General features: G+C 40.2%; 1 protein-coding gene across 2 annotated transcripts in view; it reads right to left on the reverse strand.

The window, feature by feature from the left end:
* Positions 1 to 18,987, reverse strand: part of NTPase (ectonucleoside triphosphate diphosphohydrolase NTPase) — an 89,372-nt gene that overhangs the window by 58,691 nt on the left and 11,694 nt on the right. For both annotated transcript variants that reach the window (XM_067155696.2, XM_067155697.2), the window contains exons 2-4: positions 5,449 to 5,596; positions 1,241 to 1,408; positions 275 to 357 (exon numbers count right to left, since the gene is read on the reverse strand). In XM_067155696.2, coding sequence (XP_067011797.2) covers positions 275 to 357; positions 1,241 to 1,408; positions 5,449 to 5,596 — 399 coding nt within the window. The remainder of the gene's footprint in view (positions 1 to 274; positions 358 to 1,240; positions 1,409 to 5,448; positions 5,597 to 18,987) is intronic.

Consider the following 18,987-nt stretch of genomic DNA (forward strand, 5'->3'; position numbering starts at 1 on the left):
GACAACGACGATGACTGAGCAAAGATAAATTTGCAGAAAAACCTACAACAAAATATACAGTATGGACAGAAGGACACAGAAAGCAACTCAGAGAATACACAAAGATACAATGAAAGGGGAATAAAAAAGACAGAGGAACATTGTACTAAAATACATTCAAACAAGCTCCTTAGCTACTCATGATGAATACAATAATAATAATAATAATAATAATAATAATAATAATAATAATAATAATAATAATAATAATAATAATAATAATAAATCATCTTACCTTCTTTGGATTGTCTACGAAAGATGATAACCCAGGTTTAACTTCAACAAAAAGTTCATTGTCAAGCTTGAGATTCTTATCACCTGTAATGAAATATATATTACATTATAACACAGAGCTTGGAGCAATACATTGCAAGAACACACACACTCTTTCCTGCAACTGCACTTAGATGATACACTCAACACTTTATTGAAGTCCAGATGCTACTCTCATCCCTGTTTTACCATCAAGACAAGGTTGAAATAATTATAGCCTATTCCCTATTCTACTAAAGGCTACTTTACGTTGGCCGAGTAGCCATTCAAGTTACTTGAACAAGTAGCTAGAAGCAGTCCATTTAAGCACTTGAACCAGAAACTAGCCCGCTCAAGTGAGCTGAACAGCACTCAACTTCCATGCTGAAGTGGGTTTCCCCTATGAAGCTAGTCCTTACTGGAATACAGGCGGTATGCTGCACTAGCCTTGTGTATTACACATTCATTTATTTAAACACCTTTAAATGTGATTCCACTTTGTCTTGAATGTCATGTGGAGCTCCTTGCAACCATTTTGATGCCATTTGTAACATTGTTCAATTTCGATTCTCTTCGCCGCAGCATACATGTTGCAGGTTTTGAATGTGAAAAAATGAAATAGTTCTGTTCGCATTGCAGGATATGAAACTCATCCCAATATTCAAAGCCTTATATTAGAGCACACTGTTGACTTACACAAGATTACTTTTCAGCACATGGCGAGTTTGATATTGATAACCAGATGGCATGCATAACTCAATTTGACCAAAAATGTCACGTGGTAGGTTTTGAAAATCACCCCCGCAAATACAGAAGGCATGTCAGCTTTCAAATAACAGAAGCGAAACTTGTAATACAACATTATTCACAAGACCAAGACTGCTGGAAAACACTGCACAGCAAACAGAAAACAAAAAACAGTGGTAAAACAGACTTCACACAAACTTACCTAATACTGTCTCGTGGAATGAAAAGGCCAATACTCGTGACCCAGTGCTGCCTGCATCGATGACCACAGCATAGACATGCTTCTGAAGGCCAAATACATTGGCAATATTATCAAGTGCGTTAGTAGTGTGAGTATAGAGCTTCCATGGTAGGACATCCAAATAGCTACCTGTGAAACAAATATGATGATTTACCTACATGTTCAGAATTTGCGACTGAGATGCAACTAACTTGAAAGAGAATATGACCATCCAGGGATTGTAGGGAAGATTTTTAGCATACTGAAGTTAGAAACTTAAGATCATGAAGTACAACACAGAACATATGTCAATTTAACTGAGAGAATGATTACTTCAAAATAAATTCTGCTTCAGCCAACTGGAGGTTGCTAAACTAAAGATGAAATTACATTACTATAGACACTTTTCTGTAGAAAAGAAAATCAACTTAAATTTAGTACAAATGGAGGTAAAAACAATTCTATAATTCAGTACTGTACGTGAAACACAAAAAAGGCACATTTATAACTCTTTAACTCCATGTAAGTAATTCTTAAAGATAATGTGAGTCACTGTTCAGTGTAAAATCTTTACAGAACCTAACAAATAACTTGGGGGGGGGGGGTTTCAAAAGTGAGTAGATGGAAATTTGCACATCACTAGCCAGTATGCTGATCATTCAACAAAAGACCTGCATATTGAAGTCTATTACATCAGTCTAATGAAAAGGTTTAGATAGGTAATGATTCTCTGTAAAACTATCCACTTATTTTCCTACAACAGCAGATAAGATAAACTATAACAGCTGCCAAGTAGATAATGTTATCTGCTTCAAGGAGAGCTACTTTTAGTCCTAATTACATAATTTAAAAAAAAATCTACTTCCCCTGCCAATGAAAGTGAAGCATTAATATTTCTATAATTTTTACATCATCAATCTAGGATTAATAGTAATGTTAAAATAAAACTGATAGAATGTACAATTATATGTGTCAAGGCAATTTAATTGTAAAAGAGTATTGTCAATGATATTCTTGAAATAATGAATGAATGAATCAATCAATCATGATGAGAATAAAATACGATATATTTCCCAATTATATACCTTTCTGGAATAATTTTCAAGAGGTTTTCATGGTTACTTCTAATTAACTTCAGATCCACTTCCTATCAACACTGAACTGCTTAAGATACAAAATCAGGTAAAGAATTAAATATTCATAACCTGCTTTTTACTTTTTGCAAATCTTTACGAGAGAGTACATGGCTAGCAAGACAAATCTGTCAAACAAGCTAAATAACATTCATGTTCAAGGAGTAACAGAGCAAATCAATGAATAGGAGCTATTATAAAATGATACTTGCAATAATTGGCTATAGATATTAAAGAAATGACACAGCTCAAAGAACAATAGAAAATAATTCGTGAGATTTGGATGACAATATCCTAAGAGCCTTGTACTCTAGATATGAATTTTGCCTCAAAAATAAAGACTTATTAAGGGTGAACTTCACTTCATCCCAGGTGAACATTATCCTCATCGGACTCAAGACCAAATAAAGTCAAACACAAATTATTTTTAAAATAACAGCAACTGAAAGGTGTGAGTTTGACTGACGAACCCAAATGGCACGTTCTGGGTGAAGCACTGCGCACGCACGCACGGCTTAACAATGAGCGTACTCCTACAGCTCCAATGGTAAAGCATTCTTAAATTCAAACCCTCATTATTGTAGAAGCCTTCCTCTGAACAATCAAGATTTTCTTCTGAAGACGCAGATCAAAGTTCTCTGAGAAACGTAGAGAGTTTCACCTTGTTCTCTTGACACGGCATAAACTTATGTCATATTCCCCTTTTGTTGTTTTAACAAGTTGCTTTATGTCGCACCGACACAGATAGGTTTTATGGCAACGATGGGACAGGAAAGGGCTAGGAGTGGGAAGGAAGCGGCCGGAACCTTAATTAAGGTACAGCCCCAGCATCTGCCTGGTAAGAAAATGGGAAACCACGGAAAACCATCTTCAGGGCTGCTGACAGCGGTGTTCAAACCCACTATGTTTCAAATACTGGATACTGCCTGCACTTAAGCGACTCCAGTTATCGAGCTCGGTCACTTCTTTCCGCTGCTCCCGCTTCCTGTACTGACCTGTCAATGTGTTGACCCTATTATTCTTTATTTATTTAGAGTATGATGCTACAGTTGACAATCAACTACGTACAAGTTCTTAACAGGCACAAAAAATTGACTCCATATACATAAAAAATATATACATATAGAAACACCACATTAAAAAGGTTAATGTGGGGGGTCTTTCAGTCTCTTATAGATGAATGTCCAGCTCTTCCAGCCAAGAGTGCTTCAGGGGTCACTCGATGAAATGTCCTTGATGGAACCAGCAAAAGCTTCCTTTCTACGCTAATTCTACGATAACTTTAAAATGTAAAACTAGCCTCTAAAAAAACGGCTTCTGATCATGGAGACAATATGAAAGTGGTGTAAACTTAAACCTAAAACCATTCTGATGGTAACTGGTGTAGTAACAACATTGATGCGACACTCCACTCTAACAGCAAGGCATCCCATGGCATGGAGCGCTGTCAGGGTTGCCAACAAGTGGTGATATTCCCTGTGCAAGCCATTGGTTCCTCCCAACTGAACTCTAGCCTAGCCCTATCACTAAAATTTTTTCCAGTAAACCACAATCTAATAATTTATATTAGCCAACAAAATATCATTTATAGAGTCAATTTATTTGAAAAAGCAGACCTACTCACAGATTCACTAGCTGCTGTACAAGCAGGATCCCCATTCATCAAGAATTCATGACGAACATCTACTAACAAAATTAAAAACTTTAAAGAGAAACATCACTTTACAATGGATCCCCACACATGTAGGAGTAGAAGGCAATGAACTGGCAGATAAACAAGCAAAAATTTTAAATACTAGTACCTACATGAGAACTAAACCTATGGCAGCTAACTCACTCAAGAAGATAAACACAAATAAAACCCTTGAAAAAATGGAAGAAAGAAACTACCCAAGTTACTATAATGAAGAAAAAAAAAAAAAAAGACCTATGGGACAAAAACGAAAGCAAGCCGAGGAAAGAAGCAGTGGCAATCATCAGACTGGAAACAGGGCATGACTGCTTAGCTGCATATCTAGATTCAGCTGGAATCAAAATATACCCTATGGAAAAGTGTACCATCAGCAAAATTACTGGATCAGTGATGGACTCGGATTCGAAACACCCACTTAGTGGACAGGACTCAACACAACCCAACAAAAACAAGGCAATTTACCAGCCCTATACTGGACAGCCAGAAACAAGGTGAAACAAGACTCTGTTCCCTGATACATCTGTACTTCATTACTGTTATTTGTATATTTCTGTTGTCTAGAGATATCAGTTTTGTACTGGAGTTACTACCCAATACAGCCATAGGTTACAACAACAGTCTAATCATCCTTATCAGTAATTTTGACATTAACAGTAATCAGTACTGAGACTGCCACACAACCTAATTGAACTCCCTCCTAACCCTGTCCCTGGCAGTGCTTTCTGGTGAACCAGAATCTAACCCACTGAAAATAATCATCGGGGGGAAGGGGGGGGTAGGAGGGCCTATGGTGATCCTTGAGGTGCTGTAACAAACAGTAATGTTTGTCCACACCACGGTTAATGTACTATACATCTTTTACATTGGCAGCTATGTAAAACTATAATTCATCAGTATGCTAGGTGGAGAACAACAAGAGTGTGAAGAGAGTGTATGGGAAGATGGTGAAATGTCAATGTTGTTGTTACCACCACCACCACCACCTGTTTCTATATATACCAAGAAACATAAAAGATTTCACTGTATCCCCTCAAAGAGAATCACAGTTTGTTGAGTTCCATATAATATCACTCAACAATGTTATCAATGTTATGCAAGATTAGAGAGGAGAGGGCGCCTACCTAATGCCAAGATCACCCAAGCTGTCTTAAAGGGCAAAACAACGTGGTTAACATACTGATAACACAAGATAATAATTCAAAGTTCATACAGGACAGATGTAACCTGAAGAAGATAGACCCAATCTTTGAAGCCCATTGCATCAGGAAATAAAACTTATGTAACTTATTCTGACAGAGGTTATCTATTCAATCTGAAAGTACCTACCAGCTGTTAAGATTAAATGATAACAATGCTCAACTTACCGATGATTAACGTGCTAATGAGGACACATCCCGTGAATATAAAAAATATTCTTGGCCAAGATCGTGTAGGCCTAGATCGTTGTTGTTGTTGTTGTTGTTTGTTTGATATGGAGGATTTGCTCCACGAAACTCCATTTTCCTCAATCAACTGAAATAAAAAAATTGTATGGTTATAAATGCTTTATTCTTCTAAAAGTTAGCACTAAACCTTAACACAAATACATATTATGTTGCAGAACAATAACAGCCATCAAACATTGTAATTTGATTAAATAATCATTTGTGTTTCACCTCTGTAAGGTGGTTTTCTGTGGACTTATTACTGGTCCCACTACCACAATGACCATATAATACTTCAGTACTTCTAACTTGTAAGCAGCTAATGAAATTTGGACACATCTTACAGACATCTCAAAGTTGAAGTTGTCTTCTTTACTGTGCTATGTATTTAGAAATTATCTGTCAGTCTTTCCAAATGTTTATATATATGAGGCAGTCAAATGAAAACCAATTACCCAATACAACATGACCATGGAATGGTGTTATTCCAAAGTCATTACCAAAAGTGTTAATACATTTACCCCACTGGGACACGAGACACCATTCCAGAAAGATCGTGAGACAAGCTGCCCAAAAGTGACAAGCATCATTATCATCATCACACTGTATATAGTGGAGGATCGTGGAACTTCAACAGCTGCCACACAGTACTACTTGCTGATACAAAAAAATAAATTGTTGGAAAATCAACAGTTGTATAAGAGAAAATGTTTTTCCAGTGACCTTGAAACTGTATGCTTTAAAATGAGGGGTCACTCATTGAAGTCTGTCGGTTTCATTTGGACAAAGAAGTGCAAGAGTGGGTGCTGTTGTGGATCTGTCAGCGACCTACCTCTTTCTACAAAACTGGAATTGATAGTGGGATTCGAACCTACTGTCTTCCGGATGCAAACTTACAGCTGCGCGCCCCTAACCGCACGGTCAACTTGCCTGGTGACCTGGTTTTAAGATGGTGATAATCTTTGTATATTTCATGTCATGGGATGGAGCCTTCAAGCTTTATGTAGCAGCCAATGCAACAGTTTTTGTTGTGTTAACATTCATGTAATATTGTTTGAACTTTGCTACCCACTCATCCAGTCTAGTTTGTACCTCTATCCCTGTCTATCCTCAGATGGCTACATCATCAGCAAATACCAATGTGCATAGTTCACCATCTCATTTTCTTTTCAGTTTTTAAGAATAATATCCATGACAGTAATGAATAGCAATGGTGAGAGTGTGCTCCCTTGTTGGACACCCTGTGTGGTACTAAACCATTCTGAACGGTCATCTCTAACATGCACACAGCTGCTACAGTTGCAGTACAGAATCTGGACCTTGCCTATGAAATTTTCAGGTACTCCCAGTTCTCTGAGGCACTTCCATATGACTGGTCTAGGCACCCCATTTATGTCCTTTCTAGTTCTAAGTACTACGATTAGGTCTTTCCCTCTCTGTGTTCCATTAACATCCTTAGGGTGAAGATTGGGTCTGTTGTTCTTCCATTGTCTCTGAATCCAGGCTGTTCTTCTTCTAGGAGAGGTTCTAGCACTGCCCAGTCTGATTTCAATTTTTTCCATTATTTTCAGACCATAAGAGAGAAGTGTTGCCTCTTACCCAGAGGCTCCAGGTTCAATTCCAGGCCAAGGATTTTCACCTGGATCTGACGGCTGGTTCGAGGTCCGCTCAGCCTATGTGATTAGAACTGAGGAGCTATCGTAAGATGAGAGAGTGGCCCTGGTGTAGAAAGCCGAGAAGAACGGCCGAGAGGATCCGTCGTGCTGACCACATAACACCTCGCAATCTGCAGGCCTTCGGGTTGAGCAGCGGTTGTTTGGTAGGCCAAGGCCCTTCAGGGGTGTAGTGCCATGGGGTTAGATTAGTAAGGAGAGAAGTGTGATACCCCTACAGATGTCTACATCCTTTTTTAAATAAAGGGGTAACAATATCTTTTGTCCAGTTCTCTGGAACCTAGTCAGCATATAAACATAAATAAGTCAAACAGAATGATTTATTTATTTATTTATTTATTTATTTATTTATTTATTTATTTATTTATTTATTCATGAAGCACAAGATACAGCTACACTGAGCAAATTTCACTTGCACTGTCAACAGACTATTTAACAAATGTAAACTTTCAAAATAAAACATAACAAACAACAAAATATAACAAGATCAGGTATACAGCCTACTAATAACAACTGTCCAAATCGAAAACCATGAGAATGTCCATGTTCATAGCCAAGTTGTCGTGGGTCAAGATGACGGTATAATCCCTTCACATCAACTTGTCTTTTAAGAGACTATTTACGCTCCTCTCGAATATGCTTTTATTTGATGCTATATCAAGCTCTTGTCCCCTTTTAATATTGTTGAAGAGTGTTGGGAGGTGGATTAGGAAAGATTGTTGAAGTATTGAGTGCTGAGTGTGGTGAATGTGGAGGAGGTCTTTGGTTCTGATGGAACAGGAAGGAATATGGAGAGAGAAGAGTGAGACAAGATGTTCCGAGCGATAATGTCCATTTAAGATCCCGTGGAGGAAACTCAGGTCAGCCACCTGTCGCCTGACGTGCAGCAATGACATATTAATTGCCATTAATACCTGCTGCGTAGACAGATTTCTGAGCTTGGGGTTTCTGTTCCTTACAATTGCAGCAAAGAAAGACCCTGCACTAACTGCTTAGTATTGGAGGGGGCGGCTGTTGTCCAAATCGGAAAGCAGTAGTTTAAGAGAGGTTGAAAGATCGTGAGGAAGAAATGACGAAGAGCAATGGGTCAGAAATTTCTGTGAAGTGATAGAGAATGCCTAGTAATTTCATAGCCTTGGTTGTATATGTTTCTATGTGGGTCTTAAATTGTAATTTTGTATAGAATATTACACCTAGGTCACGCTGTTGCGTAACTACGGTGATGGGCTTATCGAGTAGGTAATATGATGTCGGTAGAGGAGATTTACATAGTGTTATGGTCATGTGGCTGCATTTTTGTGGATTGGTGATAAGTTTCCAAGTACGGCACCAGTTTGAGAGGACATTAAGTGAGGACTGTAGCAGAGCTGCATCTGCTGGATTGCTGATCTCCCTAAATATCTTGCAGTCGTCAGCAAAGAGTAGGCTACTCACTGTCCCATTGAGTTTGGACGGCAGATCGTCCATAAACAAAGAAAACAGCAAGGGGCCAAGAGTACTGCCTTGTGGGACACCGGAGGTGACTGGTAACCATGAAGATGAAGTGCCTGATATTACCACTCTCTGCCAACGGTCATGTAGGAAGCCAGCAAGAAGGGTCAGAAGACTGCCATGTATATTAAATCGTTCGGAGAGTTTATGGAGCAACAGAGTATGGTCTACAGAATCGAAAGCTTTCGAAATGTCTACGTAGCTGATATCCAGCTGTGATTTAGCTGCAATGGCATGTGATGCAAAGCTATGCAGAGTGGCCAGGTTTGTTAGACAAGAGCCACCTGGTAGAAAAACATGCTGCTTGGTTGAGATATACAGCAAAGTGAATGCGAGGAGACGCTGGTGTATAATTTTTTCAAAGATAAAGGATAGTGTGGGGAGAATAGAAATTGGTTGGTAAGATGAAACATTAAATTTGTTGCCTGATTTGAGAAGTGGAACAATATTTGCCCGTTTCCAGGTAATAGGAAAATAGCCCGTGGCAAAACATCTGTTAAATAATTTAGAGAGAGAGGGACGCAAAGAGTGCTGGCAGTATTTTTTAGGAAAAGAGGACCTATAGTGTGGCGCCAGTAGCTTTGTTAGTACGATGATGATGATGATGCTTGTTGTTTAAAGGGGCCTAACATCTAGGTCATCGGCCCGTATTTGTTAGTACAAAGAGTTTGAAGAAGGTTATGAACTTCATTTGGTGTGGTAGTTATGCTTGATAGGGTTCTGTTTGAAGCTGTACCAACGGGAGGGAGCGGTTGGTTTTGTAAAGGAGGGGAGAAATTGGAGAAGAAATACCTGTTGAACAGTTCATTGCGATCGGCGCCGTCTGCTGTTGCATCGTTGTGGTTCACGCTGACAGGAATCCGCTCCATCCTTCTCCGTGTGTTGATGAGACTCCGGTAGCGCTGGGGATTACTGCAGATGTTTTCAGTGACAGTGTCTACGTGTGTTTTGTAGTCTCTTCTGACCATAAACCTCGCGTGGCGGCGGATTTTAACGAAGGTATTGTGAGTGTGTGGGTTAGGGAAGTCTTTCCATAGGCGCCAAGCTCTCTTCTTATTAAACAGTATCAGTCTGGTCTCTTGTGATATCCAGTGTTGATATTTGCTGGTAGTAGCCCATTGTGCAGGTATGAAATCTTTAATTGCAGCTTGCAGCCAGTCGTACAGCAGGTCAAGATTCGATATCAGCTATTTCGAGCAGACTCCAGGGAAGGCATTCCAGGGCACGACACATTGCAGGCCAGTCGGCACGGCGCCAGATGTAGGTAGGGTGGTAGGATGTCCTGCTGTGAGGCTTTGAGGAGGGGTGGGGAAGGAGGAATGTAGCATCGAGAGACTGGTGGTCGCACAGGAAATGGTTTCTGCCTGGGGTTATTGTTTTAAGTACTAATGAGGAGAGTATGAGGTCCAGGGTGTTGGGTCCACGGGTTGGGTACATATTAAACTGTTTCAGTCTGAGGCCATTAATAAAACTGTCTATAAAGTATGTGTCACAGTTTTTAGCTGACAGTCTGGAAGTTGGAGAAGACCACTTTATAGACAGTTTAAAGTCACCCATTAAAATTACTTCACCATGAGGTAGAGCTGCAATTACTGAGTCCAGGCACTGTTCAAGGTCACTGAATGGGCTGTTTGATGGTCTGTAGTAACATCCCACAAGTACAGGGCGCCGAGGAAAGAATAGCTCCACCCACACTAACTCACAGTTCCGTTTGAGATCTGTCCTTCGTTTAAACGGTAACACACTGTTTACTGCTAGCATCACTCCACCACCTAGAGTAGCGCGATCGCGACAAAATATGCTGTAATTAGCAAGGAGTGGTAGTTCACTGTCACTAGCCCACGAGAGCCATGTTTCAGTAAGTCCGATCACGTCAACTTCTCTTAAGTCTGGCAGGGATACTCCACAATCAGACAGCTTATTGTTTAGGCTTTGCACATTCTGACAATAGATGTTTATATCAGTTTTCATTTCACAAGTGGTGGGACCAGGGTTTAAGTGGATATCTCCCGCCAGTAGTAGGAGGCAAAGCAAGCCCCTAATCGCTGAGCGACCAGGCCTAGGCTCGTTCTTCACATCCCTATCTTTCTATAAGACTTAATTTATCACTTGTTTCTTTCTTTCATCAACTGTAATCATACAGGTCGAGTGGACCTAGAATCAGCACTCAGGTCTAGGTGAAAATTCCTGAACTGGCTAGGAATCAAATTTGGGGCCTCCTGGTGAAAGGCAGGCACACTACCATACACCATGGGGCTGTGCAGCTATCTGACGCTGAGATGACCACCCCAATCTAGAAAACAAAAAATAACAGCCTAGACGATTTGTTGCGCTGACCATGCATCACCTCAAAATTTTCAGGCCTTCGGGCTGAGCAGTAGTCACTTGGTAGGCCAAGGACCTTTGGGGCTGGTAGTGCCAGAGGATACTTTTGTTCCTTTCCACTACTAACATCAGCGATAACAATAATAATCGTACGGCCTCAGCTACTATGCGCAGACATTTCAATTTCACGCCATCTGGCTGTCTGCTCGTCAATTTCGACATTCCGTTTTACTCTAGGCCTACTAGATGGCAGTCAGAGTAAACCAGATCTCTCTTGTGAATCTATGGCTGAGATATAATGAATTTTGTCGGGTAGATACCAAATGTGTCACCAGAGATCTTTTACATGCTGACATTGTACGACGTGGACTGTTGAACAGACTTTTTTCCGCCCTTCAAAAATCTAACTGCGCCTGCAAGGTTTGAACCCACTATCTTGGGATCCGGAGGCCAACACTACCACTGATCCACAGAGGCAGCTTAATATTAGTGATAATTGTATATATGTTAGTCAGATCACATCAAAAAGTAATGTACATTCTAAAATTAAATTGTTTTGGCACAACCATATTTGTGTTTGAAGTTAAAATGGTATTTATGGTAACTTTCAGCTCCTTTGAAGGCTGGCATAATTTAGCATGACTCAACACTGCTGATAAACAGTTTGTTCAGATAGCTGGCTATGACTTAAGATTGACTACCCAAAGAACTTCATGGCCCTATATAAGCCAAGGATACCAGACAATTATTATGTCAAGGTAAGTTATCAAGCAATCTGAAACTCTTCATAGAACTGGAGTCAGGCACTAAAAGCAAAGTAATACATCTGTGCTGCAAGTAGAGGGTTCTCCAATACAACCTTTTATCTGAACCAAGTAACCATCAAAAAAGTTACATCAACATCTGTTGATATTTTGATTATAACCACAGGACCTAAAAATAGGGATGGAAATTTTAATTTCAGAAATCCCACTCCAACTATTACAGAATGTTGGCCAATTCACATACCTAGCAAGTAACTTAAATCAGTAAAGACAATTCCATTCCAAGTGCCTTGTTCTTTTTTGTGTAGGTGCCTTAGGACAAACCAAACAAACACCAATGGTGCATCAGCCCTGATGGGCCTTTGTTTACCATGCCAAAAGTCTGCAGATTAGGTGATGTGTGCTCACTACTTAGTTGACCACATAAACCGTAGTCTGTTTTTGGCCTCGCCAATTGGGAACATGCATCATTTTCAAAAATATTTTTTTTGAAAAGTACACCAATGAAATAGTACGTAAACGTATTACATTGTGGTATGTTGCCTTTTTTTCTACCATTAAAAAAATATTTAATAGTGCCTTTCCGCAAGGCGAGTGAAACGGCCTCTGACGTAAGCGGCGCGCTGTGACGTCACGATCCAGTACCGCATGGAGCTCTATCAGCCGTTGTGCATCAGCCGTTGCTAAAAGCCGATTGTTTATTATTCATGATGGCGAATAACTTCGAAATGACAGAAGAAACGTTCAAAACAGCACAGTCAGACAATCTACCATGTGTAGATGTCATCATTCTTGAAAAATGTGACTTTTGTGGCCGCAGAAATTCGCGGATAACAAGCAAGTTTGTAAGTGGCGTCTTTTATATACGTGCAATGTACTGTAACCCATAGTATTAGGATAACAACGAACCTGGATAGATATTACATCACTTTCTACATTTCCTTCTAGACTGATTCCCCTATTAAAGAATAACATTACATTTTCGGACTTTCAGCATTAGTAAAGTAAGAAATCGGATTTCAGCACTAACATAAACATATAGGTAGCATTATAGTACTAGTCCGCTTCTGTGGTATAGTGGTTAATGTGTGCCACTCCCGGAGGCTCGGTTTCGATTCCCGGCTCTGCCATGAAAGTTGAAAACAAATAGTACGAGGGCTGGAACGGGCTCTACTCAGCCTCGGGAGGTCAACTGAGTAGAACGGTTTCGAATCCCACCTCAGCCATCCTCGAAGTGGTTTTTCGTATTTTCCTACTTCTCCTCCAGGCACCTAAGGCCACGGCCGTTTCCTTCCCTCTTCCTTGTCTATCCCTTCCGATCCTCCCATCCTCCAACAAGGCCCCTGTTGAGCATAACAGGTGAGGCCGCCTGGGCGAGGTAATGGCCCTCCTCATCAGTTTCATCACCATACTCAAAGTCTCACGTTCCAGGACACTGCCCTTGAAGTGGTAGAGGTGAAATCCCTCGCTGAGTCCGAGAGAAAACCAACCCTGAAGGATAAACTGATTAAGAAAGAAAGAAAGAAAGAAAGAAGGAAAGAAAGAAAGATCATAGTACTATAGGGCTATAATCTATCATTCCCCCCCAAAAAAAATATTTATGGTTGGGACAACTGGCCTACCCACTTCCGGGGCCCATGAAAGAGAATTAAATATCTTTGTGGAGGGAAAAAATTAAACTTGATAAAGATAAATATGACTTCATCTAGTTTTCACAAGTCGGGCTGAGTGGTTCAGACGGTTGAGGTGCTGGCCTTCTGACCCCAACTTGGCAGGTTCGATCCTGGTTCAGTCCGGTGGTAGTTGAAGGTGCTCAAATACGTCAGCCTCGTGTCGGTAGATTTACTGGCACGTAAAAGAACTCCTGCTGGACTAAATTCCTGCACATCGGCGTCTCCCAAAAATCGTAGAAGTAGTTAGCGGGGCGTGAAGACAATAACATTAATTACATTTGGCTTTTAACAAGCTGAGCATATCAGGAAAGAAAAGTGTCCTGGTGACATTTTAGTCGCTCAATACAGGAATGTCTTTGGGTGCTGTGACTTTTTTTTTTTGCTTTACGTCACACCGTCACATATAGGTCTTATGGCGACGATGGGACAGGAAAGGCCTAGGAATGGGAACAAAGCGGCCGTGGCCTTAGGTACAGCCTCAGCATTTGCCTGGTGTGAAAATGGGAAACCACGCAAAACCATCTTCAGGGCTGCCGGCAGTGGGGTTCAAAACCCACTATCTCCCGGATGCGAGCTCACAGCTGTGCGCTCCTAACCGCACGGCCAACTCGCGCGGTATTTTTACCCTTCGGTTTATTGACTTGGCTTGTATAACCTAAAACTTTGGCTAAGTAGGATAATATTTTAAACACCTACATCACTATTTTCACCTGTGTGCAATTATGTTATTTATTTCATTAATATTATGATAATTATTATACTTGAGCATTGTTAACTTATAAGACCCCAACAGACAAGCATTGGTTTTGTGTAGAGTTATACGTTTGTTAAATTCACGTTGTTTCCTTTCATGATGCACACGCCTATTCTTTGTTACATTATAGAGTATTTAGATATAGCCTAAATTTCTTTACCAATTAAGCTCTTCAATAAAGACATACATAACTGTCCCATGCCAAGATATATTGGTAGAATTAGAGCTGTCAAAATGGTTCATAACCCCTTTGATTTATTATCTTGACATGGATCACCCAAAACATAGGTTAGGTTTGGAGAATAATAATCAGCATTATTTAATGCACTGTTTATTACTTTCATATTCCAAGATGTAACTGAAGCATTTAAATAAAGCATCATACATTAAAATTTAAAGTTTTACCACTAGAACAGCTGACATGGAAAAGTGATTTGAAAATTCAAACAAATTCATCTTACGTTAAAATCTTCAAAAAAATAAACTGTAGACTTTTCCGATATATCACCAGCATTTCTCCGGCTCGCCAAAATCCATTTCTGCCTAGTTTTAGCGTCTTTGGAACATTTATAAACAATTTGTTTGGTATGGTATGCGATGTGCTATTGCACATCGGAACTCTACACCATTTATAAGTTTTCTGCCTCACTGTCTGCGCAGGATTCATTTTAAGTCTAAAATATACCACTCAGATTATTATCCAATGTATAGACCTCGAATTTAACCATACCAGACACTAACATAAAGTAGAAATACGCGAAGTGTATCCTGCTTCTCACAGCACACTATGTGTTATTTCGTCTGCTAATTCAGTCAAACTGTACGATGACGTCAGACCAATGAGATCGCGTACTTGCGTGACGTGACATTTTCGTAGATTTTTATCATGTTTGGAGTTATTATTTGTACATTCTGATCACATTTTTGAATTCTGCATGAAATTTTGAATCAGATTAGCATATTTTTAATTAAAACCCCGGATCATGCATGTTCCCTATTAGCCTCCTCCATCTTTTTCGATCCGTGTATTCTTCTTTGGGTAGTCCCATTCTGCTCATATGCTCTCTGACCCCATCTATCCATCTCAATCGTGGTCTTCCCTTTGGTCTTTTGCCTCTGATGTTTTCTTCCACCATCTGCCTGGTTATCTGACCTCAATGCATTACGTGTCCATACCACTTCATCCTCCTCTCTTTAATCACTGCCACAATGTCTAAAAATTTGTGCAATTCCTGAAGTTCTAGGTTTTCCCTTTTCCTCCATTCCCTTCTGTCCTTCAATGGTCCAAAAATCTGTCTCAGCACAGCATTCTCAAATGTTATGAGTTTTCTTTCTGTCTTTTGGGCCAGAGTCCAGGTCTCTGCTCCGTATAAGACCACGAGTTGTATTACAGTCCGGTAGATCCTTATCTTCGTTTGTCTCAACAGAAGCCGAAACTTGAGCAGCTTTCTGACTGCAAACCTTGACCTGTTTCCTGCTTGAATTCTAGCCATTATTTCTTGGTCTATCTCATTCCTCTCACTGAGTAATGCCCGGAGATATTTAAATGCTCTTACTCTTTCAAAGATTTCTCCATCAGCATCTAAGGGTTTGTTATTGTTTTCTCTGCTCACTACAAGGTATTTGGTCTTTTCCATATTCATCTTTAAGCCCACACTAATTGCTTCTTCTCTTAAAACCCTTGTCATTTTAACAAGATCTTGCTCCATTCTGTGTTATCAGGACTACATCATCCGCGTATGCCAGGGTGTTGATTCTTCTACCCAGTTGAATTCCTGTCCCTAGGTTTGTTAGTTTCCTCGGTGCTTTTTGTAGTACCAGATTAAACAGAAGGGGGGGGAGGCAGTCTCCCTGTCGCCCTCCAGTCCTCACTTCGAACTTCTCTGACTTCTTTCCATTTACTTACACTGAGCATGTTGCTTCTTGTATACATGCTTGAGTTAGTTTTATTATTTTCCTGGGAACTTGTGCCCTTTCCAGTTCCTGCCATATTGCTTACCTGTTCACACTATCATATACTTTTTGGAAGTCCATAAATAGACAGTGTGCATCTCTGCAAAATTCCCAGCTCTTTGATAATTCTTGCGTTATCATATGCAGTTGGTCAATGGTTGATTTTCCCTTTCTGAACCCTGCTTGCTGGAATCCAAGTACTTCCTCGACGTATGGTGTTAATCGTTTTAGTAGTAACATGCTCAAGATTTTATATGCTGTACATAATAAAGTGATTCCTCTGTAATTGCTGCAACTTACTGGGTCTCCTTTCTTAAATATCGGGCAGATGATAGACTGTTTCTATTCTGCCAGAATCCTTTCTTTCCTCCAAATTACACATATCAGGTGGTGCATTCTGTCTTGTAAGATATGTCTTCCCTCTTTCAACATCTCTGCAAGTATTCCATCTGTTCCTGGTGCCTTTCCTTTCTTTGGCATCTTTATGATTTCTCCTACTTTTTCCCTGCTGGGCATTTCATTTTCCCCTGTTTGTATTGTCGCTCTATTTTCTCTGTATATTTCTTCTTCTTCTTCCTCTTCTTCTTCTTTTCTTGAAGCATTATTGATGTTTTCCTCCACATTCAGGAGATTTTTGAAATAGTTTTTCCATTCCTCCATAGCTTTCATCTTGTCTGTTATCATTTGTCCTGCTTGATCTTTGATGATATCTACCCTTGCGGTATATCCTTTCTTGAAGTATCCGAATGTTTTGTAAAAGTCTCTTGTATTACGTAACGTTTTGTCCTCTTCTGCTAGGGTTATCTTTCTGTTTATATACTCACACTTTTCTGTTCGGAGGACTTTTCTTGCTTCACTGGTTGCATCCATGTATTCCAACCTCATTCTTTCATCTTCGTTTGTCAGCCACAACATTTTGGTCGCTCTTCTCTTCTTGAGAGCATCTTTGCACCTATCGTTAAACCATCCTCTGCTCCTCCTCCTATTCTCCAATGGTTTCAGCACCTCTTCTGCAGCATGTTGGACTCCGGTCTTGAGTTTGGACCATAGTTCATCTACATCATCTTCTAATGTGATGATGATGCTTGTTGTTTAGAGGGGCCTAACATCTAGGTCATCGAGCCCTATGGTACGAAATGAGACGAAATGCGATTACAATTTAAAAGTACAAAATTCATCCACTGACCAGAATTCAAAAAGTGATGATGAGGAATGAATTGATGAATATGAATTTAAAACAATCAGTGGATAAGACGCGCAATGCCTCACATTCCCATAAACAATATTACTGACCAAGGGACTGCTTCCCAAGCCCAATCCTGAATCTATGATGCTTGTCAAAATGGGTCAATATCTATGTCAACGATCCCGCATAATGGCACTTATCGCTAGTAAAGGAGAAGCATGGTATTTCTCAAGTTGCGGTACTAATCAAAGTTAGCGCAAACTCACGATGTTCCAAACATTACGGTACTACTCACAAGTATTGTATGTCGTACAGGTAACGCAGACCTATGGTGTTTCTCACACAATGGCGCCACTCATAGCAAACGCAAACTGATGAGGTTCCTCACCTAGATGTACTAATCACGGGAGCCAGTATTCCCGTAGTGTTCCTCACATAGTGAGTACTAATCACAGGCAACGGAGGCCGACGGTGTCGCTCATATGGAGGTACAACTCGCAGGCAACGTCCAGACCTGTGGTGTTGCTTATGTGGGTACGACTCACGGGTACTGGAAACCCACAGTCCACACACACACACTGCTGCTACTAATCATAAACCTATTGTGTACTTAATGTAGTGGTACTACTCGCAAGTAAAGGCGACCCATGGTGTTCCCCCGCGTGATGGTACTAATCAAAAGTAGTTTCATGGTTCTAAGACAATCATCCCTTGGTCGCCGCTTACATGAGGCAGGGGATACTGTGGATGTATCTTTCGTCTGCGTCCCCCACCCACAGGGGGTAGTGTGATTTGGTCCGCGAGATGTATTTTATTTCCCTGAAGTCCGCCGGCAAACCGGTTAGGACCCCCCTATCCGCCACCTGGGATGCGCCATGTGGGAGTATCACCTCTCCCCCTGCTACGCCAGCGTAGTAGGTTCGTGGCGCATAATGTGGCAAACTTGTTTCTAATTTCAAGAACATATCTTTCCTTTAATATTATCTTCTCTCATTAGATCTGGATTAATTTTCCGGTCTGCTTCTCTTCTCTTGCTTCTATTGCATTCTATTCTTTCACGGATAGTCATCACCACGAGATAGTGATCCAATCCTATTTCTGCACATCTTCGAGATTTTACATTCTCAATAATATTTTTGTGTCTAGCATCCACTAGTATGTGGTCTATTTGGTTCTGAATGTTTCCGTCAGGTGACTTCCAGGTTACTTTATAAATGTTTTTGCAAGGAAAATAGGTGCTCACAATCCTTAAGTATTTTGAAGTTGCCAGATTGATTAGTTTAATTCCGTTATTATTGGAGGAGTCGTGTAGACTATTTGGGCCAATATAGGGTCTTGAAATAGTCTCTCTTCCTACTTTGGTATTGGTGTCACCAAGGAATACTTTTACATCGTAAGATTGTGCACCTTCGTATACCGATTCTATATCTCCGTAGAAGCTGTCTTTTTCATCATCATCTTTTTCTTCAGTAGGTGCATGGAATGATATCAGTTAGGTTGTAAATCTTTCCTTCTATTCTTAACCAACATATCCTTTCGTTGATTGCCTTGAAGTCAATAATGTTCCCTCTCATTCTATTGGCTACTGCAAAACCAACTCCAAATTGATGTTTGCCTTCCATATTTCCACTATAGAAGTAGCTATAGAATTTGTCTTCAT

The sequence above is a fragment of the Anabrus simplex genome, chromosome 11 (assembly GCF_040414725.1).
Source record: "Anabrus simplex isolate iqAnaSimp1 chromosome 11, ASM4041472v1, whole genome shotgun sequence".
NCBI classification, from domain to species: domain Eukaryota; kingdom Metazoa; phylum Arthropoda; class Insecta; order Orthoptera; family Tettigoniidae; genus Anabrus; species Anabrus simplex.